The sequence below is a fragment of the Drosophila sulfurigaster genome, chromosome 2L (assembly GCF_023558435.1).
Source record: "Drosophila sulfurigaster albostrigata strain 15112-1811.04 chromosome 2L, ASM2355843v2, whole genome shotgun sequence".
In the NCBI taxonomy this organism is placed as follows: domain Eukaryota; kingdom Metazoa; phylum Arthropoda; class Insecta; order Diptera; family Drosophilidae; genus Drosophila; species Drosophila sulfurigaster.
The window spans coordinates 16,674,894-16,700,643 of record NC_084881.1 but is presented as its reverse complement, the minus strand read 5'-3'; the positions used below and the strand labels follow the sequence as shown (position 1 = coordinate 16,700,643).

The following is a 25,750-nucleotide window of genomic DNA, read 5'->3' as shown; positions in this document are numbered from 1 at the left end:
TATTTGAATTATTTATATTGAAAATGCTTACAACATATACTTTTGACAATGGCCGCTCATTATTATAATTGCCAATAAGAACGTCAGCTGTTCGAAGAGTGACCGCATTTAATGGCAGTGCGCCCGTCAGCTGATTGCAAATTCTCGAATGCCCGCGTTTCGCGGAGAATGGCAAATGTGACGCGCAAAGCGAAAAAGTGTCGATAAAACTAGTTAAAATTGTAAAAGAAATAAAAATTTCAGAATTTAGAAAAACTACATAATGAGTGAGTCTGTGGGGACTGCAGAGAGCGATGTCTCGAACGCCCACACGATGGGCACCAATAAAATACAGTTTTCTAAGGAAGTAAAGCAAGTCATTGACAAGGTAGGCAAAAAAGCTGCACCCCACATATGCCACGAACTTTCAAGCTGTTGCAGTCGTGTTAATGGGAATTGCAATTACTTGTAGGTGCTGAAAACCGATGAACAAGATCCTATGGATGCACCCGATTTTAACACAGTGGATTATATTAATCAGCTGTTTCCCAACGAGCAATCACTGGCAACCATCGACGAAACAATTCAGCGAATGCAATGCGAAGTCTCGCTAATTGATGACAACATTCGGTCCGTTGTGAGGGGTCAGACGAACACGGGGCAGGATGGACAACTGGCGTTGTGCGAGGCACAGAAGGTGATCAGTTCGCTGTTCACGCACATTATCGATGTAAAGACGCGCGCCGAGCGCACCGAGGAAATGGTTAAGGAAATCACCCGCGACATTAAACAATTGGATTGCGCCAAACGGAATCTAACGTCGGCGATCACAACGCTTAATCATCTGCATATGCTTGTGGGTGGCATTGAGAGCCTAAATGAGCTGATCGAGCGCCGATCTTACGGTGAAATCTTGAATCCGTTGCAGGCGATCACCGAAGTCAATCAGCATTTTCAGCAATACTCAGATATTGAGGAAATCAAGGTAAGCTTTTGGATTAATCAGGTTTAATATGTACTAGCAGACATTCCTTCCCTTAGAATCTTTCGCAAAGCGTGGACAAAATCCAGGTGACACTGGCACAGCAAATTACCGAGGATTTCAAGGAGGCTTTTGCCAGCAAACCATCCACACAACATCGCTTGGGTTTGAATCAGCTGGGGGATGCCTGCAAGGTGTTGTCTGTGCTGGATGCCAAAGTGAAGAAGGAGCTGCTTAAGTGGTTCATTGCACAGCAGCTGGAGGAGTATATGCATCTCTTTCATGAGAATCAAGACATTGCTTGGCTGGACAAGATCGATAAACGTTATGCATGGCTAAAGCGCCATTTGCTCGACTTTGAAGACAAGTATGGCGCTGTATTTCCGCTGGATTGGGAGGTCTCCGAGCGTATCACAGTGGAGTTTTGTCGGCAAACTCGTCAACAGCTGTCACAAATCATGGCCAAGCGCACTAATGAGATGGATGTGCGACTCTTGCTGTTCGCCATCAACAAGACACAGGCATTTGAACAGTTGCTCTCCAAACGATTCACGGGCATCACTTTGGGTGCAACAACAACGGAACAAACGAGAGTCTTAACATTGCCAGCAACAGCTGAAACACTACCGACAATAACTGTATTCCATGACCAGATTGGACAGTGCTTTAAGCCGCATCTGGACATATATATACGCAGCATTGATCGTAATCTCGCCGAACTGCTTGAGAAGTTCGTCGAAATGTCCAAAGAACCCTACAAGTTTGCCGAGTCCAAGACCACAGTTTACCCTAGCTCCGGCGATCTCTTTGTCTTCTACAAGAAGTGCATGGTGCAATGCAATCAGCTGAGCAACGAGCAACCCATGTACGATCTGGCCTTAGTCTTCAAAAAGTATTTACGCGAATACGCAGCAAAAGTGCTTGAGGGCAGCACTCCTAAGTTGGTAACCAATAGTACCAGTTCGATTGGCAAAAGCGTTTCGTTGTTGACGCGTGACATGCAAAACTTGTCGACGGCGGCAGGACAAGTGTTCCACAACTTTCTGAAAGAAGGGGACACACAGCGCTTTGGACGTGATGACTTGGTGCGAATTTGTTGTGTTCTGACGACGGGCGAGTATTGTCTGGAGACGGTGCAGCAGTTGGAGGAGAAGCTGAAGGAGAAAGTGTCGGCCGCCTATATGAATAAGATTGATATGAGCGAGGAGAAGGATGTGTTTCATCGGTGAGTGAATTAGGTTTTTTTTATTGAATGTGAGTGTTAAGACTTTCTCATTTTAGCATTATTTCGAATTGCATTCAACTGTTAGTGCAGGATCTGGAGGCGGGCTGCGAGGCTTCGTTACAGGCCATGGCCAAGGTGCAGTGGCAGCACATTAGCAATGTGGGCGATCAGAGTGCCTTCATTAGCAGCATCTGTGGCAACTTTAAACAAACGGTGCCCACCATACGCGACACTCTCGCCAGCTCTCGCAAATACTTTACACAATTCTGTCACCGCTTTGTGGCTGCCTTCATACCCAAGTTCATCAATGTGTTATATAGATGCAAACTAACACTATCCGATGGTTCCAACAATGTGCTGGGCTGTGAGCAGTTGCTGCTCGATACGCACTCGTTGAAAACGGCGCTGCTTGAGCTGCCATCGGTGGGTTCGAGTGTCAATCGCAAGGCGCCAACTAGCTACACTAAGGTGGTAGTAAAAGACATGACGCGTGCTGAAATGATCATCAAAGTGGTTATGACACCGGTGCAACCGCCAGCTCATTTCACACAACAAGTGCTTAAGCTCCTGCCGGACATAACGATAGCCGAGTATCAAAAAATACTTGACATGAAGGCCGTGAAACGTGTGGATCAGCTGCAGTTGATTGATCTCTTTAAGCACACAGCTTCAGCGGCCGCTGTTAGCGGACTAATCGAGACACCCAATAGCGAGGAGGAACTGGCAAATGGAGCGCGTGAAACACCCGCCATTGTCACTGAGGATAATAACGACAACACAGTTGTCTCATCAACAGATTCCACGACAACGACAGCGACAAGCACAACCGCATCGACTTCCACGCCCAAGCGTGCCTTCATCTTTAGCGTGGGCAGTTTTACGGGCAGTGCGGATAAGAATGCAGATGGTAGTTCACAGACAGGCATTCGCAAGTTGGAGAGTCTACTTAAGAAACGATTTCCCTAGTCAAAACACACACTTATTAGCAATTAAAATTGAAACACACACATTCCATCATACAACTCAATTCACCCTTCATCATCCATTATTTCAGGTCAGTTCCATTTCATTTATTAAGTTAAGTAAAGCCACTGCAAGATCCTTGTTTTCCAACAAAAATAAGTAACAAACGCAATTTGGTTAATGGGTATTGTAATTGATGTTTTTATTACGATTATAAACTTGACTTGGATCTAAAACATAAGCTTATGTGACTATATTGAAAGTTGATTGTTATGTTAATTGTTCATAATGGTAATAATGACTAATGCAGTTTTTGTCGACTTAACTAAAATGATTAACGTTTATGCTATGTACATGCAAGTTAAGAATCTATTTAATTTTTTGTAATATTCCATTGACGTATGATCTAATTTGAAGATCTTTTGAAAGTGACGTGAGACGAGCGCACACAAAAAATACAAATATAAAACTCTATATCGAAAGACTTAAGACACGAACTTGCTTACGAGCTAAGCTATTTCTGTTAATTTATTTATATATAATGTTTATTATTAGTACTATTACTATTACTAATGTGAACATTTAGTTGTTTAGTCCGTCTGTGGGGTGTGTTATTATTATGTGTGTGTATGCTTTGGTTTAATTCCAGCACTGCAAATGACCCTTAATCAAAATAACTATATAAAGTATGACTATTACGCTGTAGGCGTGGCAGTCGGCATTCAAAGGCCAGTTAGAACCATGTGGCTAACAACGCCCGAAGCCGACAATGCTACTTACTATATACACGCTTAGACTATAAGCTAGTCTAGGGGAAGGGCGAACCTAAATCTACTCGCACAATTTAAATACACAGTATTTACGTAAGTCGAGTAAATGTGCTTACAACTACAGCTCATCATTTATCTATTTAGACGGCCACAATTTTGCTGGGATCGACCTTGACGCGCAGAAAGACCGTGTCGCCTTTGATGAAGGGGCGACTGTGCAGCAGCTCGTGGGAGATAAAGCGTGGAAATCCGAAACCCAGTTGATCCGGTTCATTCGATGGCCGCTGGAAGTTTTCCCAGGTGGGATCGGGCACAAACGATTCGGCCACACCGCCTTGTCCACTCTGAGCGCCTTGCTCGAACAGCGTAAATGTGATGGAGTGCGAGAATGGCCATTTCAGTAGCGCATCATATTCTCCGGGCAGCACTTTAATGTACACCGAAACGTGTGTGTTCTCCCCTGGGCCGTTGCCATTGAGGAACATCGATGCCTGCAACTTGTAGCCATACTGAGAGGTGTAGAAAGGTGGCGATACCAACTCCAAGCCATCCTTGCCGCGTGCCTCGGACATTTTCGCCGACCAATCTGTGATCTTCCACAGCAGCGTGCCGGTGTAGTTAATGGACAGCTTGGAGACGGCAGACTTGAGCATCTGTATCTGCTGACCTTGTCGGCTACTCAGCGCCACCATCATGGATAAGTGTGCGGCGGCGCTGTTCTCTAGATGCGCATCGAGCAGCTGCCGGGGACCCTTGAAACGGCAGCCGGCTTCCTTGAAGCTGCACGACACCGCCAGCGATTGGCACTCGTCACGCAGATGTGCCTCCAGTTCGCCGCGTGCAATGGGACCCGCATCACAGCGCTGTGGGCAGGCGAGTGGAGTGCGCGGACATTGTGCCGCATGCAGCTGCAACGTGTCCGCAGAGAATTCACGCTGACAGTGGGCACAACGACGCAAACGCTTGGCACAATCCTTGGACTTGTGGAGTGACATGCGACCGCGCAGCACGCGCTGTCCGCACTTGGCCTCACAATACACCGGCTCCTGGCCACAGCTGCCGTTGTGCTCCTCAAGACCTGCTCCTGAGAATTCGCTTTGGCAGAACTCGCATCGGGTGCGTCTCATAGTGCAAGTGTATTGCAAGTGATCGGTCATCATGATGCGCGGTATTTGTGCGCCACATTTGTTGGGACACTGGGTGGCATCATGTTTGCATGTGTTAAGATGTGCCTTAAGTTTACGCAGTTCATCAGACCATTTGCAGCCCTGCTTGTGGTGTATACAAAAGACCAGGGAACCCATGATGTTCTGTTTTGGATCGGGGCCGGGATAGATCTGCAATTGGTAAGTGAAAGACATTTGATTTAATATTGAATTGTAGTTAAAGTTATATTTTAGTTACGTTTTAAGTTAATGAGCGGTTATGTTATTAGTGTCTCTTGGTTTCTATTATAACCTTTACTTCTTTATGCGAAATTTTTGTATGAGTTTAGTAGTGCCTGACCTTCTTTGGGAAACATTTTCACTTAAATTCTCACAGTTTATCTACACAATAGTTGAACCTAACTCTTACTTATTTAGCTTTAAACTCTGTTTAATACTTTGAAATACTTTCTAAATTAATTCTTTAGTAGTGTTTAGCAATATTTTAGCTGCCTCAATCTCACCAAATATCTTCTGTTGCAGAAACGTTCCTTTGCTAATTTTCTCCTACTCTCACTTTACTCTTTGATTTTCATAAGACACTTCAACTTTCTTAGAGTTGTTCACACTTTAGTTACTTTTGCCTAACTGCACTCACTTTGCTCTTGACTTTGTTAAGACGTTGCCAAAAACCCATAACAACTTGGCAACTGCAAATGCGTTTGTTGACTGTTTAAATCTGAGAGTTGGCACTACACTTTTATATGTTAGGTGACTGCAATGACACTAGTTTTCAGCTGATAAGCAGATATTTTGAGGAATTACCTTAATGGCTTATCTCTTTAGAGACAAGCGAACCTGTTGTTTGTGTATCTCATCAATGCTATCGCCTTTTCCTAGGCTACCTAAAAACATTCGCTACCTGCAAACTCACACCTTTGCTTCCCATTTTTACCAATCGAAGCCCTTAACTATTTACACATGAATGCGCATGTTCTTATACGCACACAAACGCACACACACTATGACGCTCCCAGTTCTTGAGGCATGCACTTCCTGTCTTCCATTTTGGGACTGCAGTTCGCTTGACTGCATTTTGTGCCGCTGCCTCTGGAAGAACTGGAAAATTTCTTTCAATCTCTCTCTCTCTCTTCCTCTCCTCCCGCATTAATTACTAATGGGGGAAATGGGCGGGAGGCGTGTGCATGGTTATGAAGTGCAGCCAGATTAATATTATAAATTGTGCGAAAATATTTACGATGCGCCATAAATCTAATTACTGGAGAATTTTCTTGCCACTTCACCCTCATCTCTTGACAAATTTATTGGGAAAACTATTAAAATATATGCCATGGATAATTTGATGGAGTCAAAGTGATCAGTCTGCACACACACACACTTACGCACACATGTGCACCCCCAACTCCCTGCTCTTTTGTTAAGCTGAACTGCTGGAATGGGGCTCCTAACCGAGCGTCGCGACATTTCCGGTTGACTCTTTTAATTGACCTTATCTGCAGTTCGGTTTGCAACTGTCGTCGGCGCCCGGGCAACGAGCGTGGCTTGACTTTTGATAAATGAACATGTTGCCCCTCGCACTTGCTTGCCCCTTCAACTCAGCTTAGGGTAGACAGACAGACCGAGAGAGAGATATGTATATTTATGTATGTATATGTACAATTCCAGCTACCATCTCCAGCTCCCAGCATTGTAGAAATGACATCAAAACGAAAGATATAATAAGCAATTAACACATGAGCCGGGCTCTCGGGAATGGGCGTAAAGCATGAAACAGAAACACACAAAACTGGATAAAAAGAATAAAAGTATAAATACACACTCATACTCATATATGGTATGTACTTCGTACATATTTCTATGGAATTGCCTTTTGCTGGTAATTTAATTTAACGTGAAAACAAGTTTCTGCTGTTTTATGTCAACTTCAAATGACAAAAGAGCACTAAAAAAAAGTATATTAACTTGAACTGTAGCCATCCAATGCTGAACTCCACTTGTGAAGCCATCAGGTCATGGACCAATTTGCACTTATGAAATGGGTGCTACTTTTATGTGGATTTGGAGTTGGAGTTGGATATTACTCTTGTACTGCATCCTGGCTGCCACTCAATGTGCTGGCAATCTAAACAAATGCATGTGTTTACACTGACAGCAGCAGGAAGTAAGGCAAAGAGGCTTCATCTTGTACGTCCCCAGCTCCAACTCCAACTTCAACTCAAAAGATCAAAAGCCGCCTGCCAAATGTTTGTCAACGTTGTTTACAAGGAAATCAAACAGCAGACAGAGTAGAGGAGGGAGTAGAAGAGGAGGAGATTAGCGCGATCATTGACTTTTTATTGTGGCAATTATGCCGATCTTGAGGTTCATTTTCGACCACACAGCGTGGGTCGATTTAATATATAATTATCCAAGTTTAGCTGTTAAAACTGCGTCCGGAAAATTAAGAAATCTCTCAAGTCCGTCAATGTCTGTCAAAGTGAATTGCCTTGAGCAATACTGTTTTAGGTGTTTTGAACTCCAAACCGAAAGCAAAAGTTTGCAAAAAAAACGGGAGAAAATAAATAAATACAATCAAATATTCAATGAACTGCACCGAAAGACGCGTGATTTTAATGCTTTGTTATACAATAACAAACGATTTAAAATTCAATTTGTGCGTGCGAGGCATGAAAACGAAAGCGTGGCCAAAACATAAAACACAACAACCAAAAAAAATATATATGTTCATCAAAAGTTCAAACTAAAAAAAAACTGCTATAATTAAAGGAGAAAAAAACCCAAAAAATGTGGCAACAGTTGCAGCATTTGGGTTGCCATCATTTAAGGCCACTTGGCTGCACTTGGTACCTCATAAAAATCATGTGAAAAACATTTTTCAAGCATGTTCCGCTGCTCTGCTCTTGGCATGGGTCTCCTCCCAACTCGCTCTAAAGTGTATTTCCATAAAGTTCAAGGCGCTCATAGATATTTGTGTAGTTGGAATTTGGAGTTGGGGATGCTGTCTGTTTTATTTTCGTTGTTTGGCTTTTTATGGCTTCTGTCGGGGAGGTTTTGGCCCCAATCAGCCAGCAATTTAATCTTACATATTCTCTCACATGCCAACGCATTGTTTATGCTTTTCTGGAAAGTTTTCTGAAAGCACCACACACAGCATTTTTATTTAAGTTTTTGGGCATGTTTCTTTTATTAATAGACAATTGATGATGGGAGCGGAGGAAGTGCATTTTAGGGGGCAATCTGTTTACGTTTTTGATGGAGATATGCGCAGTTAATAATAGAACAGCTTCATTTACTAAATAGTTAGTCATTGCTTACATGAAAGCTTAATTAATAGCATGGTTTTTATTGTGATTTCTTGATTGAATCATTGTGACAATCAGATAGTTGTATTCTATGCTATTACTTCTACTATAATTCTCCCCTATTCAAGTTTCCTTCTCTCACTTCAGTTTCGAATTGTCACGATCTGTCAACATGCTAACTGAAAGATCATCAATGCAGTTGGGCAGCCCGTCGAACAATCGACTGTCTTTGATGAGGTCGCTTAGCACCTTGCATAGAATATTATCGAGCATTATAACTGCACCACGGGCCACTTCCGTTTGCTGCTTTTGTGTGTTACGAGTTTGTTTAACCAAAATAGTTTTTAGAGCCACACTCACACAATGGGCACAGGGACAGAGACAGGGACCGAGACTGGAACATTGACACCACATGGCTCCACGCACCAAAATTTCCCAACTCCAACAATATAATATGAAATGGGAGACAAACAAAACTTGGCATGGGTCTCGGGTCTCTCGACTCTGGCATGCTTTTAATAGTAGTACGTGTGCATTGAAATTAGCTGCCATTTCTATATGTTTTTCATTTCTTCTTCTATGTTTTTTTTTTGTGTTTGCTCAAAGCATTTGGAAATTGTGCTAAATGTTTTCGTATCAAATTAGAGCGCTTTTGCTTTTGCGTATTTGCTCAGTCCGAAAACTTCCCACAGTTGCGTCGTCTTCTATGCCCGAAGAAACAGCTGTGCGACAGGTTTTCTGTTTGATGATTATGATGAAATAATATGCTCCATCAAAAAAATGGGCGTAAGACTTGGCTCGACTTCAGCTGACCCAATAAAATGCAGCAAACTTCCCAGCTTGCAAAAGTGCAGCGTTGGCAAATTTCAAATTCAGGCAATGAAAACAGCTGATGCGCAGTTTTATGATTTTCACAAAGAGCTGAAAATGCTACCCAATAATAATAACAACAACAACAACAACAACATCAAGTACGGTATTTATAGCGATGGTATAGATGATAAATACATAGTGCTGCTCTTATGTGTATCTCTCAGACAGCTGCAAAAATGAAAACAAAACATGGTCAAAGCCAGAAACGAGTTTTCAGCGCGAAAGAGAGTGCAAAAGAGATCAAGAATGAGAGTGAGAGAGCGCTTGAATGGGAGAGCAGCTGATCTGCCAAAACAGGTAAAACGCTCTGCACCTGCACGCACACAACAATAATAAAACTAAGTGTACACACATACATTATTACTGTTGCTGATTTTGCATTAATATTTGGCTTGAAAACAGCTAAATGAGCTGTTTGGCAAATGTTCTAAATATCGTGTGCACTGCACATTGCCAAACTTCAAAGCACTGTTGCCTAATTTCACACTGCGCAGTTGCAGCATCTCATTCGTCTCTCGCTGTTGTTGCTGCGACGTGTTTTGCAATTTTCGTGTTGCAGGTGAACTTTGTGCTGCGTTAGCTTGTTTTTATTGTATTTCTTTTTTTTCGGGGAGCAGCAACAGCTGCTGTTTTGTAACATTTTTGTGAATGGGGGAAAACAACAACAGCTGCCTGGAGAAGAGGCGGAGCAGCGACAGGAAATAAAACAACTGCTGACACTTTGCTGTTGGCCAAGTTTAAAAGCCAGCGCATTTTTTTAGTTTTTGGGGTTCGTTGGCTGCTCAACCACACAAAAATGTTTAGTGCTGTGTTCGCGGCAATATTTTTGTGTGCTAGTATTTGCCACGTTCTTGACCAGATCCAAGAGAAAACAGTTGACTCAGCTTAGATCCACCACTGCACACACATTCTCTCTCCTCGCATTCACAATTTGTGTCATTAACAGCAAGGTGTGAAATGCTAATCAAAGTCAATTTCTAAAGCACGTTTTGCGTCGATCCTCGCTAGACCGACTGTGGGAAAAACAGGAAAACTTTTCAATTGGAGCAAGTCGATTTTCTTTTTTAATTTGTGGGAAAAGCTTCGGCGGAAATGCTTCAATCGCCTCATCCGCCGCTGCTGCTCTCAGAGTTATGCCAGGCAGCCTGTTAAACAGTTAGTTGCAATGCGTCCCGGTATGCAGCATGTGGCAAGTGGTTATAGTTTGTTTTTTTTCCTTTTTGGTGAGTAGCAAACTCCTACGCAAAACCGGTTAACTGGTTTACCTTTGGCCAAGGATGTTTGTTGGCTGCAGCGACTGGAAAAGCCGCTTGCAAACAACTTTTCCAGCGACAGGCTTGCGAAAAATCAAAACAACGCAAACTCGTTTTCGTTTCGCTGGCCAGCAAATGGCAAGCAACAAGCTCCGGTTTGCGCTGCGACTCTTTTGCCAATTCGTTGACTTATATAAGCGCATTTTTCTAACGGATTCGATGTTGGCCACTTCCATTGGGCAGACGACGCCTTTCAACTTTGGCATTTCGCTTCGTTCGTTCGTCGTTTGCTGCTTGAGGGGATGCGACTGGACTGGACTGGAGAGTGGGGCACCAGTTGTGGATGCCACAAGACGACGCCTCGGTAGCGGCGCCAAAGTTGTTGGTCACGATTTTCCATAAGCAACGTTTGAAAAGTGTGGCATGTAGCCGCAATTGTTGTTGTTATTGTTGTTGTGGCACGTATTGCGCTAGTTGCCAACAGTTGTCGTGGTCTGCGGGTGTGGCACCACATGCTTATGAATACTTGAATATTGTTGGTAACTATGCGAACTCAGTTCGGACATCGAGTAGAAGCTATGCAATTGATTCTTTTCAGCGGGATACTACATCGATGACCTTTTCTACAAATTGCAGTTAATAGCATTTTTTGCGCAGCTATTTTCTTGGCATGAAATTATGTAAATAAACTTCAAGAATGATGTGTTTCGATTTTGCATATATGATTCAGAACTCTAGACTCATGAATCAGCAACCATAATTGGTGACGTTATTGCTTATACTTATTTTGATTCGATTGTTGAAGTTCTCACAATATGCTCATCATATCTTAAAATGTATCTTCATCATATCCATATGGAGTTCGAAGTTTACAACTGTAACATTCCTTACGCCTAGTTAAACATTCGCTATCAAAACGCAACCTTTTGAGTTTTTTCGATGTCTTTTTTCCAGTAATTTTCCCAGGCTTCAGTCCTAACACTTTCAAGAGTTTCCCTATGTCAAAATTGCCCTTGCTGCATGTGCCACCGACAATTGTCGGCCACGTTGTGCACATGTGTCGCGTCTGCTGCAAACTGGGCGCCCTTAACGATGATGTCCCATTCTGAAGCACACTCGACGAGTATACTCGTATATTCCCAGCGCAGTTCAAGCGTGGCGACATCCTGTTTGTTTTTCAGATTTGTTGTTTTTTTTTTATGTCTATTTTCCCGCACATGTGTGTGCCTCTTTCTCTATAGTGTGTGTATGTGTGTGCTTAGGGGGTCTGGCAATTTGAATGAAGCAGAGCATTTAGACAAACGAGCATTTTGCCAAATTGCTTTCAACTTGGCCATCAACTGCTGGTGGTCACAATAATTGCAATAGCAAAGCCTCGAATGGAGGTCGCCTTCGCTTGCGTTCATCGATAATCGATCTAGCGATTCGATAGTTGTTTTCGTAGGCTGTCAACATGAGAAACAAAACTCGCTTATCTAGCCTAGAAATCATAGCGTTTGGTTATCAATTATCGTTGCTGTTTTACTTTCCCAGCAGAACAGTGGAACCGCGCTATGATGAACGTGTTAAGCAATTAAGCGATCATAGTATAGTTGAAGAAATAATATAGTTCTATTATACTGAATATTGCAAGAGAGTTATTTTCATTATAATGCATTTTCCCTGTACTTTTTCTACCAGTTTTACGCCCCTTTGTGACATATCTATGCTATTTGCTTTAGTTAACTGATTGATTGCTAATGATAAGTGAGCTTTACGACATTTTATTGTGGGCTTCATTTCCATTTCCAATTGCAAATAGGTCAACGAGCTTTATCTTTATCAGGGCAAAACTGTTTGCACAGCTGTCAAGCGCAAAGCAGGAAGTTTAATTCCCGCTCCCCACCAACACAAAAAAAAAAACAAATAATAATAGAGAGGCTAACACTTACGATCTGTTCCAGTTCCGTTATGGGCATATTGTTGTTGTTATTGTTGTTACTATTGCTTCCCGGCGTTGGGGAATTGTGTGAAGCAGCCGACGATGAATGGGAAGAGGACACTGTCGATGAGGAGGAGCGCGATGTGGCGCAATTGCTGTGACCTTTGGTTTTGTTGCGCGGTGGCGTTGGCGGTGGCATTGGGCTGGCCAATGTGGAGCAATCCTTTGAATTGCGATTGGGCGACAGACGTGAGGGAAAACTCAACGTTTTTGTCCACTGAGCCAAGCTGCGTACCATTTTGTTAGCGTTTGTTTTTATTTTGTTCAAATTGAAACTAATCCCAAAGTGTTTCAATTGATGAGTTTTATCAAAATTTGTTTATTTGCTGTGTTTACAATTTGATTGTGTTTTATGCACTCATCATTCAGTTTAGTTTCGAGTATTTCACAATGTTGTTCAACTATTTCAAAACTGCACTAAACTCTCTCGCACTACGCACGCGCGACTTTGAATATTTTTGAGTTATTATGCCTTGTTTGAGAATATTTCGCAAAGAGCGCACGAATTACGAACCGTTTGCGTCGCTTGCTCGAAAGCAACTGAAATGACGCAGTCGCTCTGCCTCGCAACCAAGCCGGAGACAACAGCGGCAGCGACATCGACAGAGACCGGGTCTCAGCAGCACACAAACACACACACACACACAGTCAGGCAGGCAGGCAGTCGGGCAATGCGCACAGCGACACTCACCAACACATGCGCAACGTGTCGAGTTGTGCAAAGGAGACAGCATGAGAGTGCTCGCTATCCCATTGCACTTTAGAACGAGACAAAAGCAACAACAAAGGCAAGCAGCGACTGCGACTGCAGCTGCGGCAGCAGCAGAAGCATTGCCTGGGGAAGAGTTTCTCATACGAAATGGAGTTGCAGTCAATCAGTCATTTGGTCAGTCTCTCAATTATTTTGCTAAACTGATGAAATTGGCACTGGGCCCAAACAATGTAAACTATTGAGAACAGTTGCTAAATCGTCGCTAATTCTATGGAACGCGTCTGAAATTGTATTCAAAGACTTTGGCAGAGCTTTAACGCAAAGCCAGATAATAAATAATTGCATCTGAATAAAGTATATAACAACTGCATTCATAATTAATGCTTAAGTTGTATGAAATTTATACTTTTGAATAATTTTAAATATCTGAGCACTTGCTTAGACGATTGAAACGTTTATTTTTGCAATTCTTTTTTTTCTATCTGATAAGAATGAAATATATTTTAAATTTGAAATAATCTGTAAAGATATTTCTTATAGCAATGATTTTCTTGATGCTTCGTTTAATAATTCCTTTAATTTGTTAGTTCATACAAGAATGAAATATAAATGATTCTTATGAAATAATTATATTATCAATATTGATTAGAATAACGTAATACGAAGCTTTACAACAAAAGTTTTAATCATTAATGTTTTTCGGTAAATTTTGGATATATTATATTTTACAAATCCTCAGCTGAAAATATCGAGTTAGAAGTATATTTTAAAGTGACTTTTTGAACAGTTGGCTTAAATATCAATTTTAATGGTCCGATTGAAAGCAACGATTCTGGGCGCAGCATTAATTGATAGGCATACCCTATAATTTGGCATTGGCAGGAACAACCCCTAACACTTTCCGCACAATTTGGCAACAGGACACTCTAGAGGGACACAGTAATTACAGAGTGTTTGCTGCCATGTTTACCCAATAGCCTCAACACCAAACGTGACGTCTAATGATGGCAACAAGCCATTTGCGCAGCAATTACGCAAACGGATCCGGGAAGAAATTAAAGGGAGTAGCAGCTGTTTGAGGAAAGGAGAGGAGAGGAGAAAAGGGGATGCCAATTATAACGAACGCACTTCCGTTGGCCACATACCAAAGGCCCACGCAGACAACAGTCCACACACACACACACACATACTAACACACCCGCAGACTGAGAGAGAGAGAAAGAGAAAGATAGCACGCATAAAAAACCGGCAACAACGGCCTTGCCAAGGTTGACTGAACATGTTGAGTTGGCCCGTTGCTGCTGCTGCTGTTGCCGAAAAAAAAGAGCCATAAAATAAAAGCAGCAACGAGAAAAGTTGCTGCTTCTGCCAAGACGGAGACGAAAACCAAGAAAAGAGAGTAGAGAAAGAGAGCACAGCTGGGAGAGCGAGAGAGATCTTCTGTTGACTGTTGGCCAACAATCTTAGCCATCTCTCACTCTCTCTCTCTCTCTCTTTAAACTCGCTCTTGCCAACTGTCAGACTGTTTGTGGTTAATAGCACAAAAGCCGCTTAGAAGCTCAGCGATTGACAGCGATTTCATCTGCTTAGGAAATGGGCTCTGCCTCAGTTTCAGCTGCAGCTTTTCTCGTTGGGCTCTAAAAGTTATTTGGCGTTGATACGCTTCGCCCGTCTGCTAATTAGTTGGCATTTTCTTATTATTCTGCGTTGTTTTCCCTTTTTCCATTTTAGATTTTTTTGCCGCCAAATTCGAAATTCCAGAGCATCTTGGCATCACATGTCGGCCATGACAGTTGCAGATGCAGATGCAGATGCTGTTTTATACCAATCAGTTGCTCTTCTGCCATTGTCCTGTGCCCAAAAATGCAGAGAAATGCGAACGGCAACAGGACATTGTGTGGTCTAGTAAAAGTGTGTAAATGTATGTGTGTCTGGCAGCTGTTTTATTCGATCGAACAATGCGCTGCTTATTGACAGTTTTTCCAAAGGTGTCGCTTAGGGTGACACAAAGGATCTGGCAGGGATCGTGTTTGAAAATATGCCAGCTTGTCTCTCTGTTTCCGTTCTCTGTGTTCTGTATTCGCATTTCACTATACAAAAAAATATATGGATAATCATTTCATATTCTATTCAAAAGAATTGTCTATTCTAAAACTCTCTCTCTGAATCATTTTACCTGTAACTTTTTTGTATTAGCATAATAATGATATCATGGCTGATTCATGATGCAAATAACTCGACTTAGAATTAGCACAACAAGTTACAAGAAAACTGAGCATTCTTGCGAAAACTCATTAAAATAACTTGCAATCGTTTTTGTTTTTTCCTTTTTACATAATAACAATTTATTGTTCAACGAATCATTAATTATGAGCACAAAAAAATGGTGAATGTTAATTGGTTTCTCAATGAAATTGACCATAACAAATATTGTATGATTTTCCCCTCAATAGTTTTTCCTCTCTATTAAATTCCAATAAATTACAAACAGTTAACAAACAGCAAAGTCGAAGCCAAGGTCAATTCAAAAATAATAACTGAAAGATTAACAATTTTCACTTTTGTGATAGTCGAGCATATCCGCTACCAATAAAATGCTTCCTCTCTGGCAAAGCTCCCAATCAAAAGCTGATTTGCCTAATTAACAGCTCAAGTTAGTGAAGAAGAGAAAGACAGAAAGCAAAAACTCCACGCTGTGGTAATTTTATTGTTTATATCAAAATGTAGTATTGTGGGATTTGGGTTTCTAAACAAATTGGAAGGCGTGCGCCTAACCATTAATCTCATGCATAAACATTTAGCGCTTAAACAAGAAATCATAACAAGAGAAGCAGGAGGAAGCTGACGAAAAAAGATCAAATATTTGTGGGCATCGCTGATAAGCTTGTCTTGGGTTGGGTCTTATCAAATGGGCAGTCGAAGCCCGCAATCTAGCTGTCAGTCAGTCAGTCAGTCAGACATTGGACCCACATCAGTTGGAGCAGCTCTCACTCGGTCGCTCTCTATCTCACTTCGATTTGCATGATTTCTGTGGGCTTGTTGCTGTCTTTTATCTTTAGCTACTTTTTGCTTCTACTTCTTCTTCTTGTTTAGTCGCTCTTTGTGGCTCTGAAATATTCTGCGGCTTATCTAAATTCCCGAAAAATGCAGTTGTTGTTTATTGTTGTGCTGTGTGCGGCATAACAAGCGCTTTTGTTTACAAGCAAACAGATTTTTTTTGTTTTTCAAATCAACACCTCGGGTATCAATTACCCCAGAGCGGGACAGACGTATCGAGCAACTGCTTAAGCAAGAAAGAGAGCGCTAGTTGCAGTCTGACTCTGCACTGTGTACATTTCTCAGATGCGCTCAGACTCGCTTTATCTACACTAATTAAAGTGTGACCGACGAACCGTTCCTCCGACCATCCGTCTGTCCGTCTGACTGCGACTGCATTCCTTCAATGCTATTTATTTATGATCTTTTATTATTCAACTGATGACAAGGAAGCACAGTGCAAACATCGTTCAGTAAAAGAGCCTGGCGAACCGCACACGCCGAGTCCCAAGTCTAGAGTTTGCCTACAATACAAGCCAAAGATCTTGTCCATGCTCCTACTTTATGTACTCATTGCATTCAAAGTCTCGTCGGGCATTAGTTTCGGATGCTTAGCGTTGCTAAATATGCCCCAGACAACATGGAGGTGAGCACTTTATTTCTGGGAATGCAAATACCCAGCGGCTAAGTAGCAAACTGTGGGAAATGCAGACTCCAGTTATTATAAGATTATGTTTTTGTTTGCCTCCTTTCGAGCATGACGTCTGAAGGATAATACGGAAATCCTATTGCGAAAAAATAATATTTGCTTTTCAAATTAATATGCTTTCGATGCTAACTGCAGAAGAAATTTGCTTTACAATGTAGAAGATTTTTGCGTCAGTTGTTGGCTAAAATCTATTATAAATGTAAATGAAATATGGTAAATTAGGCAAATGGACTCTAACATTTGTTGATCCAACAGATTGTTTCTCTATCTTCTCTCTAAATTACTTTTTATTTGTTTCTTTTGAGGTAAGAACTTTTGATGTGATAGGTATTTTTCTCTTTATATAAATTATATTATATTGAGGCTTATGTAATGCAATGTCTTTGCAATGTCTTTAATTCTTCCAAATTACGTTTTTTAATGATGAAACTGTTATCAATTAATATGTCTGTTTTTACATTTCCCTATTTGAAACATCTTTCTAATGTCAGCTTTTCATTACTCAGGTTACAATTAAGACTGATAATCTTCAAAACTACCCCAAGACATTATTCTTTGACTAGTTCTTGATCTCATTAGTCGCTGAGTTATGCATCGAATGTCCAAATAATTGGGCTACGAACTGGCTTCATTTGTGGCACATAGTTTGGTGCCTCACTTGCACCTGCCACGTTCCCTTTTTGGGAACTTGCAACTTCATTAGAATTAGCGCCTCAGTTTACACAGAGCTACATGTAAATATTATCTATCTTTGGTATTGTCTGTCTGAGTGTCTTACGAAGGCTATCGAAGCGCCTCTTGGTGGCAGTGGCAACGGAAACAGGTGCGCGGAGGCATGTGGCAGCCACATCGATACAAGTGACACCACCTAAACACGAAACACGCTTAAATTCTGTCAAAAGGAGCGCGGGAAATTTGTCGTAGTTGCTTAGGAAAATTCTCGTATTTTGTGAGCCAAAAAAAAAAAACGAATTCTTGTGCAACACGCAGCTGACTGACTAATCACCCATGACTCACTCACAGTGCAGTGCAGTGTGTGGCAATTAGAGAATGTTACACACATTTATTATGGCCGCGGCCATGGAGGCGACTATTAAAGTGGAGCAGTGCATGGATATCAAATACTTTGCCGCATGGCACGTCCATGTTGCAGAGTGTGGGAAACAATGCTTCAAACTACAAGTTGCGCCTCGCGAAAGAAAAACAATTTTCTCCGGGGGTGCTCTTTTCCATTGAGCTGACTTCAATGCCTCCTCTTGGCATTGCCAATGAATGCTCTTCTTTTTTATTTTTAGTTGGCTTTTATTTTTGCAACACTTTCACCTGCAGATTTGGCACGTAAATGGGCAGATAAGCCAAACAGAGTGAAGCCAACAACGCAACAACAACAATAAAAAATACAACACCATTAGCTAGAGGCAGCAAGTTAAGTTAAGTATCTAATAGATTTTTGCTTTTGTTTAGCTTGAAGATTGGGAAATCATTCAAAGCTTTTGCTTAGTCTTCGAGTCTGCGAGTCTTTTGTTATTGCCTCTTGGGTTCTGCCCACTGACGGCAGTTGTCAACTTTTGCTTTTGGCCTTTTTCCTTGCGCTTTTCGACCATGTTCGTTGACCTCATTTGCAGCAGCCATATATATGTATGTGTGTATTGTTTTTGTTCAGATTTTCGACTGGCAGTTAATTCACTTTCATTACTGTCTTATTTTTGTTGTTGTTGTCTTCAGTTTGTTTTTTTGTTGATGGCACGGCTCATTTTTGATTAAGTTGTGTCATGCAACGTTGATTTAATTATCATCATCAGCTTATTTCCATTGTGAGCAGCCCCAAAACTAATGAGGAAGTCTCTCCCTCTCTCTCTCTTTCGCTCTTTCTCACTTTTTCAGAGTGAAAAGCCAGCATGTAATATGACAATAATAGAAAGCTGAAAACATCTTAAAGTTTGTAACCAGGCAAGCGCCAAATGGGTGAGTAGGTTGTGCACACTCGTAGATCTGCCAACAGATTGCAGATGTCTATCGATTGATGAGCTTACAACTATAACAAATTGGTGTAGGAAATATAAAATGGGCGCGAGATTGTCTGTAATACAGGCCACAGAAAAGGGAGGGGAAACTATCTTCACAGAATATAAAATCAAAATTGAATATGTATATAACAAAATATATTCCGTATAAGCTGCAATTTCAATCTTTACAAATTAAACTATTTATTACTTTTTGATCTTACTTAATCTATAAAGTTCTTGCTCATAAAACTGTCATGCTTAGCTAGGATTTTGATAAATTTTAGATTATAAATCTGTCAACTCTCATATAAATACTCAAGGCTCTCTCATAACCAAGTCATTAAACAGCAAGTTTTTATATTTTGTTTATTGATTTTACTACATAAATCCACCACATAAAGTTGTCAGCTGGCTTGAAGGCTTTTAATGCCTAAAACTATTAATTTGGATAATGTTTTAAATGGCATTTCAAGAAGAAGTTGTTGGGTTTCAATATCGTGCATCTGTCACAGATATTTTCGAACTTTCCCTGTTATTTAGCAATATGAACCTGTCAACTTCATGTCGAATAGGACTCTATTTAGGTGCTGTGAGGCGACCTCATGCCAGGAGGCACAGCACATGCCACAGGACTAACCCAAAATATGTGTGCAGAACATGTGATTGCAGTGCAAGGATATTTATCAGGACTTTCCGTTAAACACACGCTGCGTGGTGATAAAGTCAAGTGCGGCCCACAAACTAATTCCGGCTAAAAAGCTGCTAATGGCCGAGAGAAAAACCCAAAACAGATTGGATTACAGTTGCTGCTACGAGTTCATTCAACAGCAGCAACTGAGGCAGGTAGAGATTTCATTAGGTAGACAGACTCAAACATGATGTTGTTGTTGTTGGCTCCTCTTACTCTTTCTTTATTCTTTTTTTATATGTATATATTTTTGTGTTGTCTTCTTTTTCTGAATGATTTCCGCTGTATGTGATTATGATAAACAGCGAGAGGCAGCAGCAGCAACAACAATACAGCAACAACAACAGAGACAGCTGATAAACGTGGCCCAAAGAAATGCGCAAAAGTTCACGCGAACAAAAGTCGAAGCTCGTTGTTGTTGTTGCTTTTGTAATTGTTGTTGTTTTATTCAACGTTTTGTTATAATGAATGAAGCTGATACCAGCGTGTGAGTGTGTGTGAGTGTGTTTGAGTATCTCATTTCGAATGCAATTTTCGCATATAAATTTTACAATAACATTTTGAACAAATAATCAACCTGACTTCGTCTGAGTTGTGCTGTGTGGGCTGGCATCGAAAAATTATTTAAATGCCGCAGATTTCCTTTTGTTGTGGAGTTGTGTGTGTCTCTCTCTCTCTCTCTCTGTCTCCCCAAAAGCGTGGGATCTTTGAAAAGACGAGCTCTCGCAGCTCCTCCTCGGAACGGCCTTTTTTAATTGTCTCTCGAAAACCAGTCTCAAGATTTTGTTGTAAATGCCTTTCGACAAAGTGCTCGGTGCGTGCTGCCAGTCGGCAATTTTATTGACAATTTTGTGTACGTTGTCCTCAGTGAGAAGAGTTGGAAATAAAACATACAAGATATGTACTATATCAGATTCTCGTGTTCAGCATGCTAATGAGTGGAGCACAAAAAGAGACATCGCGAGAGAGAGAAAGAGAGCTATAAAACATAAAAACGCATAAAGCAATGCGAACAATTCACAGCGGACCTAGTTGCTGCTGCTCCAACTCCCGATCTTCTGCCCCTGATTCCAACTTCAGCTAGCATTCGTGGGGGCCATCGTCACGTTGTTGTTGTTTGTGTTGTGAATTCGCAGTGGCTGCCCCCCGGAAAACAGCTCAGTATGTTATGTACAACAAAGCCGCTTATTATTATTTGTTGAAAATATGTATGTGTTTGGATATCGGAGCTCACGTTTTAATTTTTTTATAATGTCACTAATTTATTGTACGTGCTGCACTACAAAGCACACACAGCCCGGACCCCGAACTCTCAGACCCGAGTTCGACTTCTGTTCAGCGACCCATTTAGGTGTTTTTAATAATAGCATGAAAAAGAGGAGGTATTCAAAATACAAAGAGTGAGAGAGCAGCTTGGGGATACATTTTCTGTGAGGGCGTATCGCAACTGTTTGCATTTCAATGAGAGTCTTGTAGATACATTTTGTTTTCTGGGCGCGGGATCATTTCTGTCTAGAGTTTGACATATTTTCGTTTTCGGGTACTTTGTCACTATTGGAAATTGAACAGTTGTTGACTTGAAGCTGGCATTTATTTGGTCTATTGAAATGGGACAGTTTTATGGCCCGACAATCGCCAGTAATAATAATATTACTTATGTTAAATATGCAGCTTATTTTTCACACGCTAATTGAAAGTATCTTGCTCGAAGACAGACTTCTCGAGTATTCCAATGGAATTCATAATACACAAGTCTTTGATCTAAAGCGTGGCTTAGGTTTGTTTGCTTTTTTGACTACGCAGCTGATATCGAGTGATTAGCAAGTGTAAAGTGCTTCCAAAAAAGATAAACAAATATGATGTGGCCTGAATAATATTTTGAAAAAAATTTGTTAGCAACGAAGAGATTTTATGATCAAAGTGAATGTGTAAAGCCAACAATCTTTGCACAGCAAAACTTCTCTTTAAGCACGGCTAACTTTTACCCTATAGAAAGTGTATTAAGTTTTTGGTATAATATTTATACTATAAATTATACAATAATTTAGTATGCACATCCTTCATTTATTTATTGCAAATTATGTAAATTATTTCTGTAATTTATTGTGCGCTATAATTTACCATACACATATTTTTTTAAGTTGTTTAAATAGATTCACATTTTTACTTTAAGCAATTAATCAATTTAAGTATCATGGCAAATCTTGTACAGGGTATCGCTTGATTTAAACCTATTTTCATTTAGTTCTCATCACCTTTTAGAATGTGCAGTCACTCGCTATCTTTCCCAGGCGTAAATCAAATAATAAAACTCAAATTCAAATTCCAATTCCAATTATGCGATCGTTTGGTTAGGTTCAACCACATGACCCACGCTTGTAATTCATGAACCTTTACTTCGAAGCGGAGTGGGAAAGGGAGGGCAGTTGTCAAACAAGTGCCTTGATTAGTGTCTTATCATTAGCCACTGTTTGGTTTTGTCATGTCAGCTGTCTCTCTCTGTGCGCTTTTGTCCAAATATTTGTGCCGCCGAAGCAGAATTCGATTTTGATTTCAAAGGCAATTGCAATCGTTGCAGGCGAATGAACTTCGCCTAGACAGAGGCAGCCGCCATAAAACCCAAGAAGCGTATAAAAATATTTGATTTGTGATTAGGTTTTGTGGCAATAAAATGTGAGCAGCCAGAGAGACGGACAGACGAATGTTTGACTTGACTGCACTCACTTGCACTTTCCACATTAGATTAGCGCGATCGTGGGGATCGACGATATGAAGTGCGGAGGAAGGCGGCGACGGAGGGTTGAGATACTCTAGGGTTCACTAACTTCTCGTCTCTCTCACTTGCCACAGCTAATTGCAACATGAGACGGACTGTCAATGCGGCAGCCCATTAGAGATCGTCTGCTTGCCACACGCTCAGCACAGCTCAACTCAGCTCAGTTGAGTTCATCTTACTATAAGTATGAGCTTAGCCGAGTGATCTTCGCTGCGGTTGCCGCAAATGAAATCGAATCAAAGCTTGAGCTGCGTCTTGGCTCGCTGTCATGTAGCACGCATTCGAGCGTGGTAATTTGCAATTTTATGCGTTTTACACGCGCTCATTGCATCTGTATCTGAGTATCTGAGTATCTATGTATCTGTATCTATGACAAACGCATCTGTAAGCTGCGGCCAATGCACGCTGTGGCAGCATCACAACCCTGCCACATGGCAAGACAACATATTTGCTGCCTTTGCGGTTGCCCAGTCTCAAATGACGCGTCTGCCTTGAATATGTATCTAGCTCTAATCGAGTCGCTCTTTTGATACACAAACGTTGATCTCAACTCCTCAGATAATGATCTGGGAGAGCGAATGACTAGGAAATCTAAGGCAAATTGCTAAAGAGATTAGACGACAATTACGAAATGTATCCAGATTACTTTAAATGCATTTTAACTGTACCCAGGGGACAACTCCAGCGAGCCGGAAACTGCTTCAATAATAAACCTTACAACACGCCAACAATGGCTTTGGGTACTTGCTTATCACCTTGCAACGATCGCAGCAACAAAATTACATTCGATTAATGCAGGACTCGAAAGCAGAGGCAGATGTTTCCAACCGTCTCTAGGTACAGACAAACCTGTGCGTTGGCTCCAAGGAGTGACAGCCTGTAATAACACAGCTCAGGACATCGGCAAAGACGCGCCAATATCCTGAAAGAGAGATGCGGCCTGTACCTTTTGTGTATAGTATGTGTGGCGAAGGGCGACAGATGTTTTCCATAGACATTCCAAAGCAGGTCAATGCCTGCGGGTTTTGCTAAGGATGCGTTGCGTTGCGTTGGTCCTTGCCAGCAGCAGCAGCAGCAAAAGTATCTTAAAGATACTCGTACGCCAGGCAGCTGCCACACTTGAAGATGAGCCTGTTTACAGATCTCCCTCTCTTTCTCTGTTAGCCTCTCTTTCTTGATTTGTTTCACTGGGTGCGTCTTTTGCTTTCGTCTCGAGCGAGCGAGCATTCGCTGAAAGTGGTTGCCACTGGCTCGGATTACATGCTGCGCACTTCTAGATACAGATACACACCGACACACAACACATACTACAGTAGTCAGAGACACCCCATACACAACTATATATTTGTTGTATATGTTCCTGTTTTGTTTATAAATAGTTGGCCGTGAATTGTTTTCCTTTGATGTGTTTGATGCGCTGCGCTTGCTAAAAGATTTCTGATGATTTCAAAATGTGAAAAACTACAGCTTGAAATCAACAGCAGCGATCGACAGCAACGTTTTTGTAATTTGAGTAGTTTTACCCATTTCCCCCTTTCCTCAGACAAAAAATGCCATTTTATTTGATTAATTAGTTGAATTTTGATGAACCTTTTACCAAACACCGATTGCATTCACATTCACATTTATATCTGTTCTTTATGCAGGTAGCATTGATCTACATATCTATTTATCAGCGGGGGTTGCGCTTCGGTTTTTATGTTGGGTTTCATTTTTCCCCCACAGATCAGTTTTGGATCTTACGCAATTCGTAGAATAAAATTCGATGCTTCATTTACAATTTAAATATCTGGATGTTAGTAATTACTTTAGATCATTAGCTCACCTCCTCGTAGGTATTTTCCCGGGAACTCGATTGAGTGCTGCTCGCAATTGAACGACGAAACATTTCGCTGTTTTGCAATGAGAAAAAAAAAACGAAAACGAATTCAATTAGTTAACAATCGCAGTGGTTTGTGGGTGGAGAAAGGAATAAATTAAAGTTGAAGATAGTAGCAGATGAATTGAATTGAACAAAACTGAACTGGAGTTGAAGTAGAAGAAAGAGTTGAATTTGAATAGAGTTGAATATTGAATCTCTAATAATTAATTTCGAATAACAAAAAAATTCTAAAGTATGACATAATATCTAAAATATGCTCAATAGTATTGAATACCAAATAAATACTTTGGTAAACCAAAAAATTATTTAAGCTTAATAGTTAAAATATACTAAAATGTAGGTACCAAAACAAAATGTATATAAATAGATGACAAAAAATGCGAAGAGTTCTGAAAGGATTTAAATAGCATTCTTAAAGTTAAATAAACTTCAATAGAATTTTAAGAATTCCCCATTATGAGAAATGACTGAATTAAATAACTATTATATTTAAATCGAAATCAAAGAATTCCTCATTGATTAGTGAAATGAGACAGAGTTGAAGAGCCTATGAAGCATTAATTCTTGACAAATTAATAGCTATATTTATATGGCAATTATTATGGCTATTTGGCTTCCCTTTCACGACGTTTCAATCTTTCGATCTGCACGACAAATGGGCTTTGAACCGTTCTAATGCGACACGTTTAATTCCCATAAATATCAATTAATCGGCCGTTGTACTATTGTGGAGTCCGAGAGTGGCATCTTGTATGTGTGTTGTGTGCTGTGTCCAAGTCTGAGTCCGTGTCCATGTCGAATGTACTGGCGCAAATGCCAAAATCGACCCACACACGAAACGCACGCGGGCAATTAGCATAATTTATTAATATGGCCAACACAGAACGCCCAATTGTGAAACACAAATCAAACCAAACCGAAAAACAATAACAAATAAACTTGTTTCAAGAAATTAAACAAATAAACGAAATCGGAATAGGAATGAGGGAAACGAAGCTGTTAAATCGCTTACCTTAAACGCTGGCAGGCTGTGGGCGTGTTGACAGTGAGATTGGTCCTTGAATCGCTTAGATGGGCGATCGAGTTGCATAAGCTGTTGCTTATATTGTTACTACTGCTGTTGTTGTTGTTTAGCATAATAATGTTGTTGTTGTTGTTGTTGTTGTTGTTGTGATTGTTGAGCTTGTTGGTCGTGTGACCGGAGGCAGCTGGCAACACTGTGGCGGGCATCTTGCGTGCTTCAATCTGACCAAATATGGCGCCTCTCATTAACTTGTATTTTTTTCGGGGTTGGGTATAGTGTTGGTTTATTTGTTTTCTTTTGTTAGTTTGTTAGATCGTCCCACACACGCACACACACACGACACAACACAAGCACAACACGGCACACGAACGTCTTGCCCGATTTGGTAAGTTTAGCAAGTTTTCAGTTTCAGTTTTTTTTCTT

At 41.0% G+C, this 25,750-nt stretch overlaps 2 protein-coding genes across 4 annotated transcripts; one reads left to right on the top strand and one right to left on the bottom strand.

Moving 5' to 3' along the window:
• Positions 1–155: 155 nt before the first annotated feature.
• Positions 156–4,225, top strand: LOC133836265 (vacuolar protein sorting-associated protein 53 homolog). 2 transcript variants are annotated; one of them, XR_009893696.1, is made up of 5 exons: positions 156–367; positions 452–964; positions 1,021–2,186; positions 2,243–3,240; positions 4,064–4,225. XR_009893696.1 is itself a non-coding variant. In XM_062266655.1 (4 exons), the coding sequence occupies exons 1-4, from the start codon at positions 263–265 to the stop codon at positions 3,150–3,152; spliced, it is 2,694 nt and encodes an 897-aa protein (XP_062122639.1). In that variant the 5' UTR covers positions 156–262; the 3' UTR covers positions 3,153–3,618. The 2 variants fall into 2 exon arrangements, 1 of the variants encoding a protein (XP_062122639.1); XM_062266655.1 differs by lacking the exon at positions 4,064–4,225 and having other exon boundaries at positions 2,243–3,618.
• Positions 3,110–25,651, bottom strand: LOC133836277 (TNF receptor-associated factor 4). 2 transcript variants are annotated; one of them, XM_062266671.1, is made up of 3 exons: positions 25,316–25,651; positions 24,247–24,313; positions 3,110–5,256 (listed from the first exon to the last, which is right to left on the bottom strand). In XM_062266671.1, the coding sequence occupies exons 1-3, from the start codon at positions 25,570–25,572 to the stop codon at positions 4,060–4,062; spliced, it is 1,521 nt and encodes a 506-aa protein (XP_062122655.1). In that variant the 5' UTR covers positions 25,573–25,651; the 3' UTR covers positions 3,110–4,059. The 2 variants fall into 2 exon arrangements, with proteins under 2 accessions (XP_062122655.1, XP_062122664.1); XM_062266680.1 differs by lacking the exons at positions 24,247–24,313; positions 25,316–25,651 and adding an exon at positions 12,445–13,041.
• Positions 25,652–25,750: the final 99 nt, after the last annotated feature.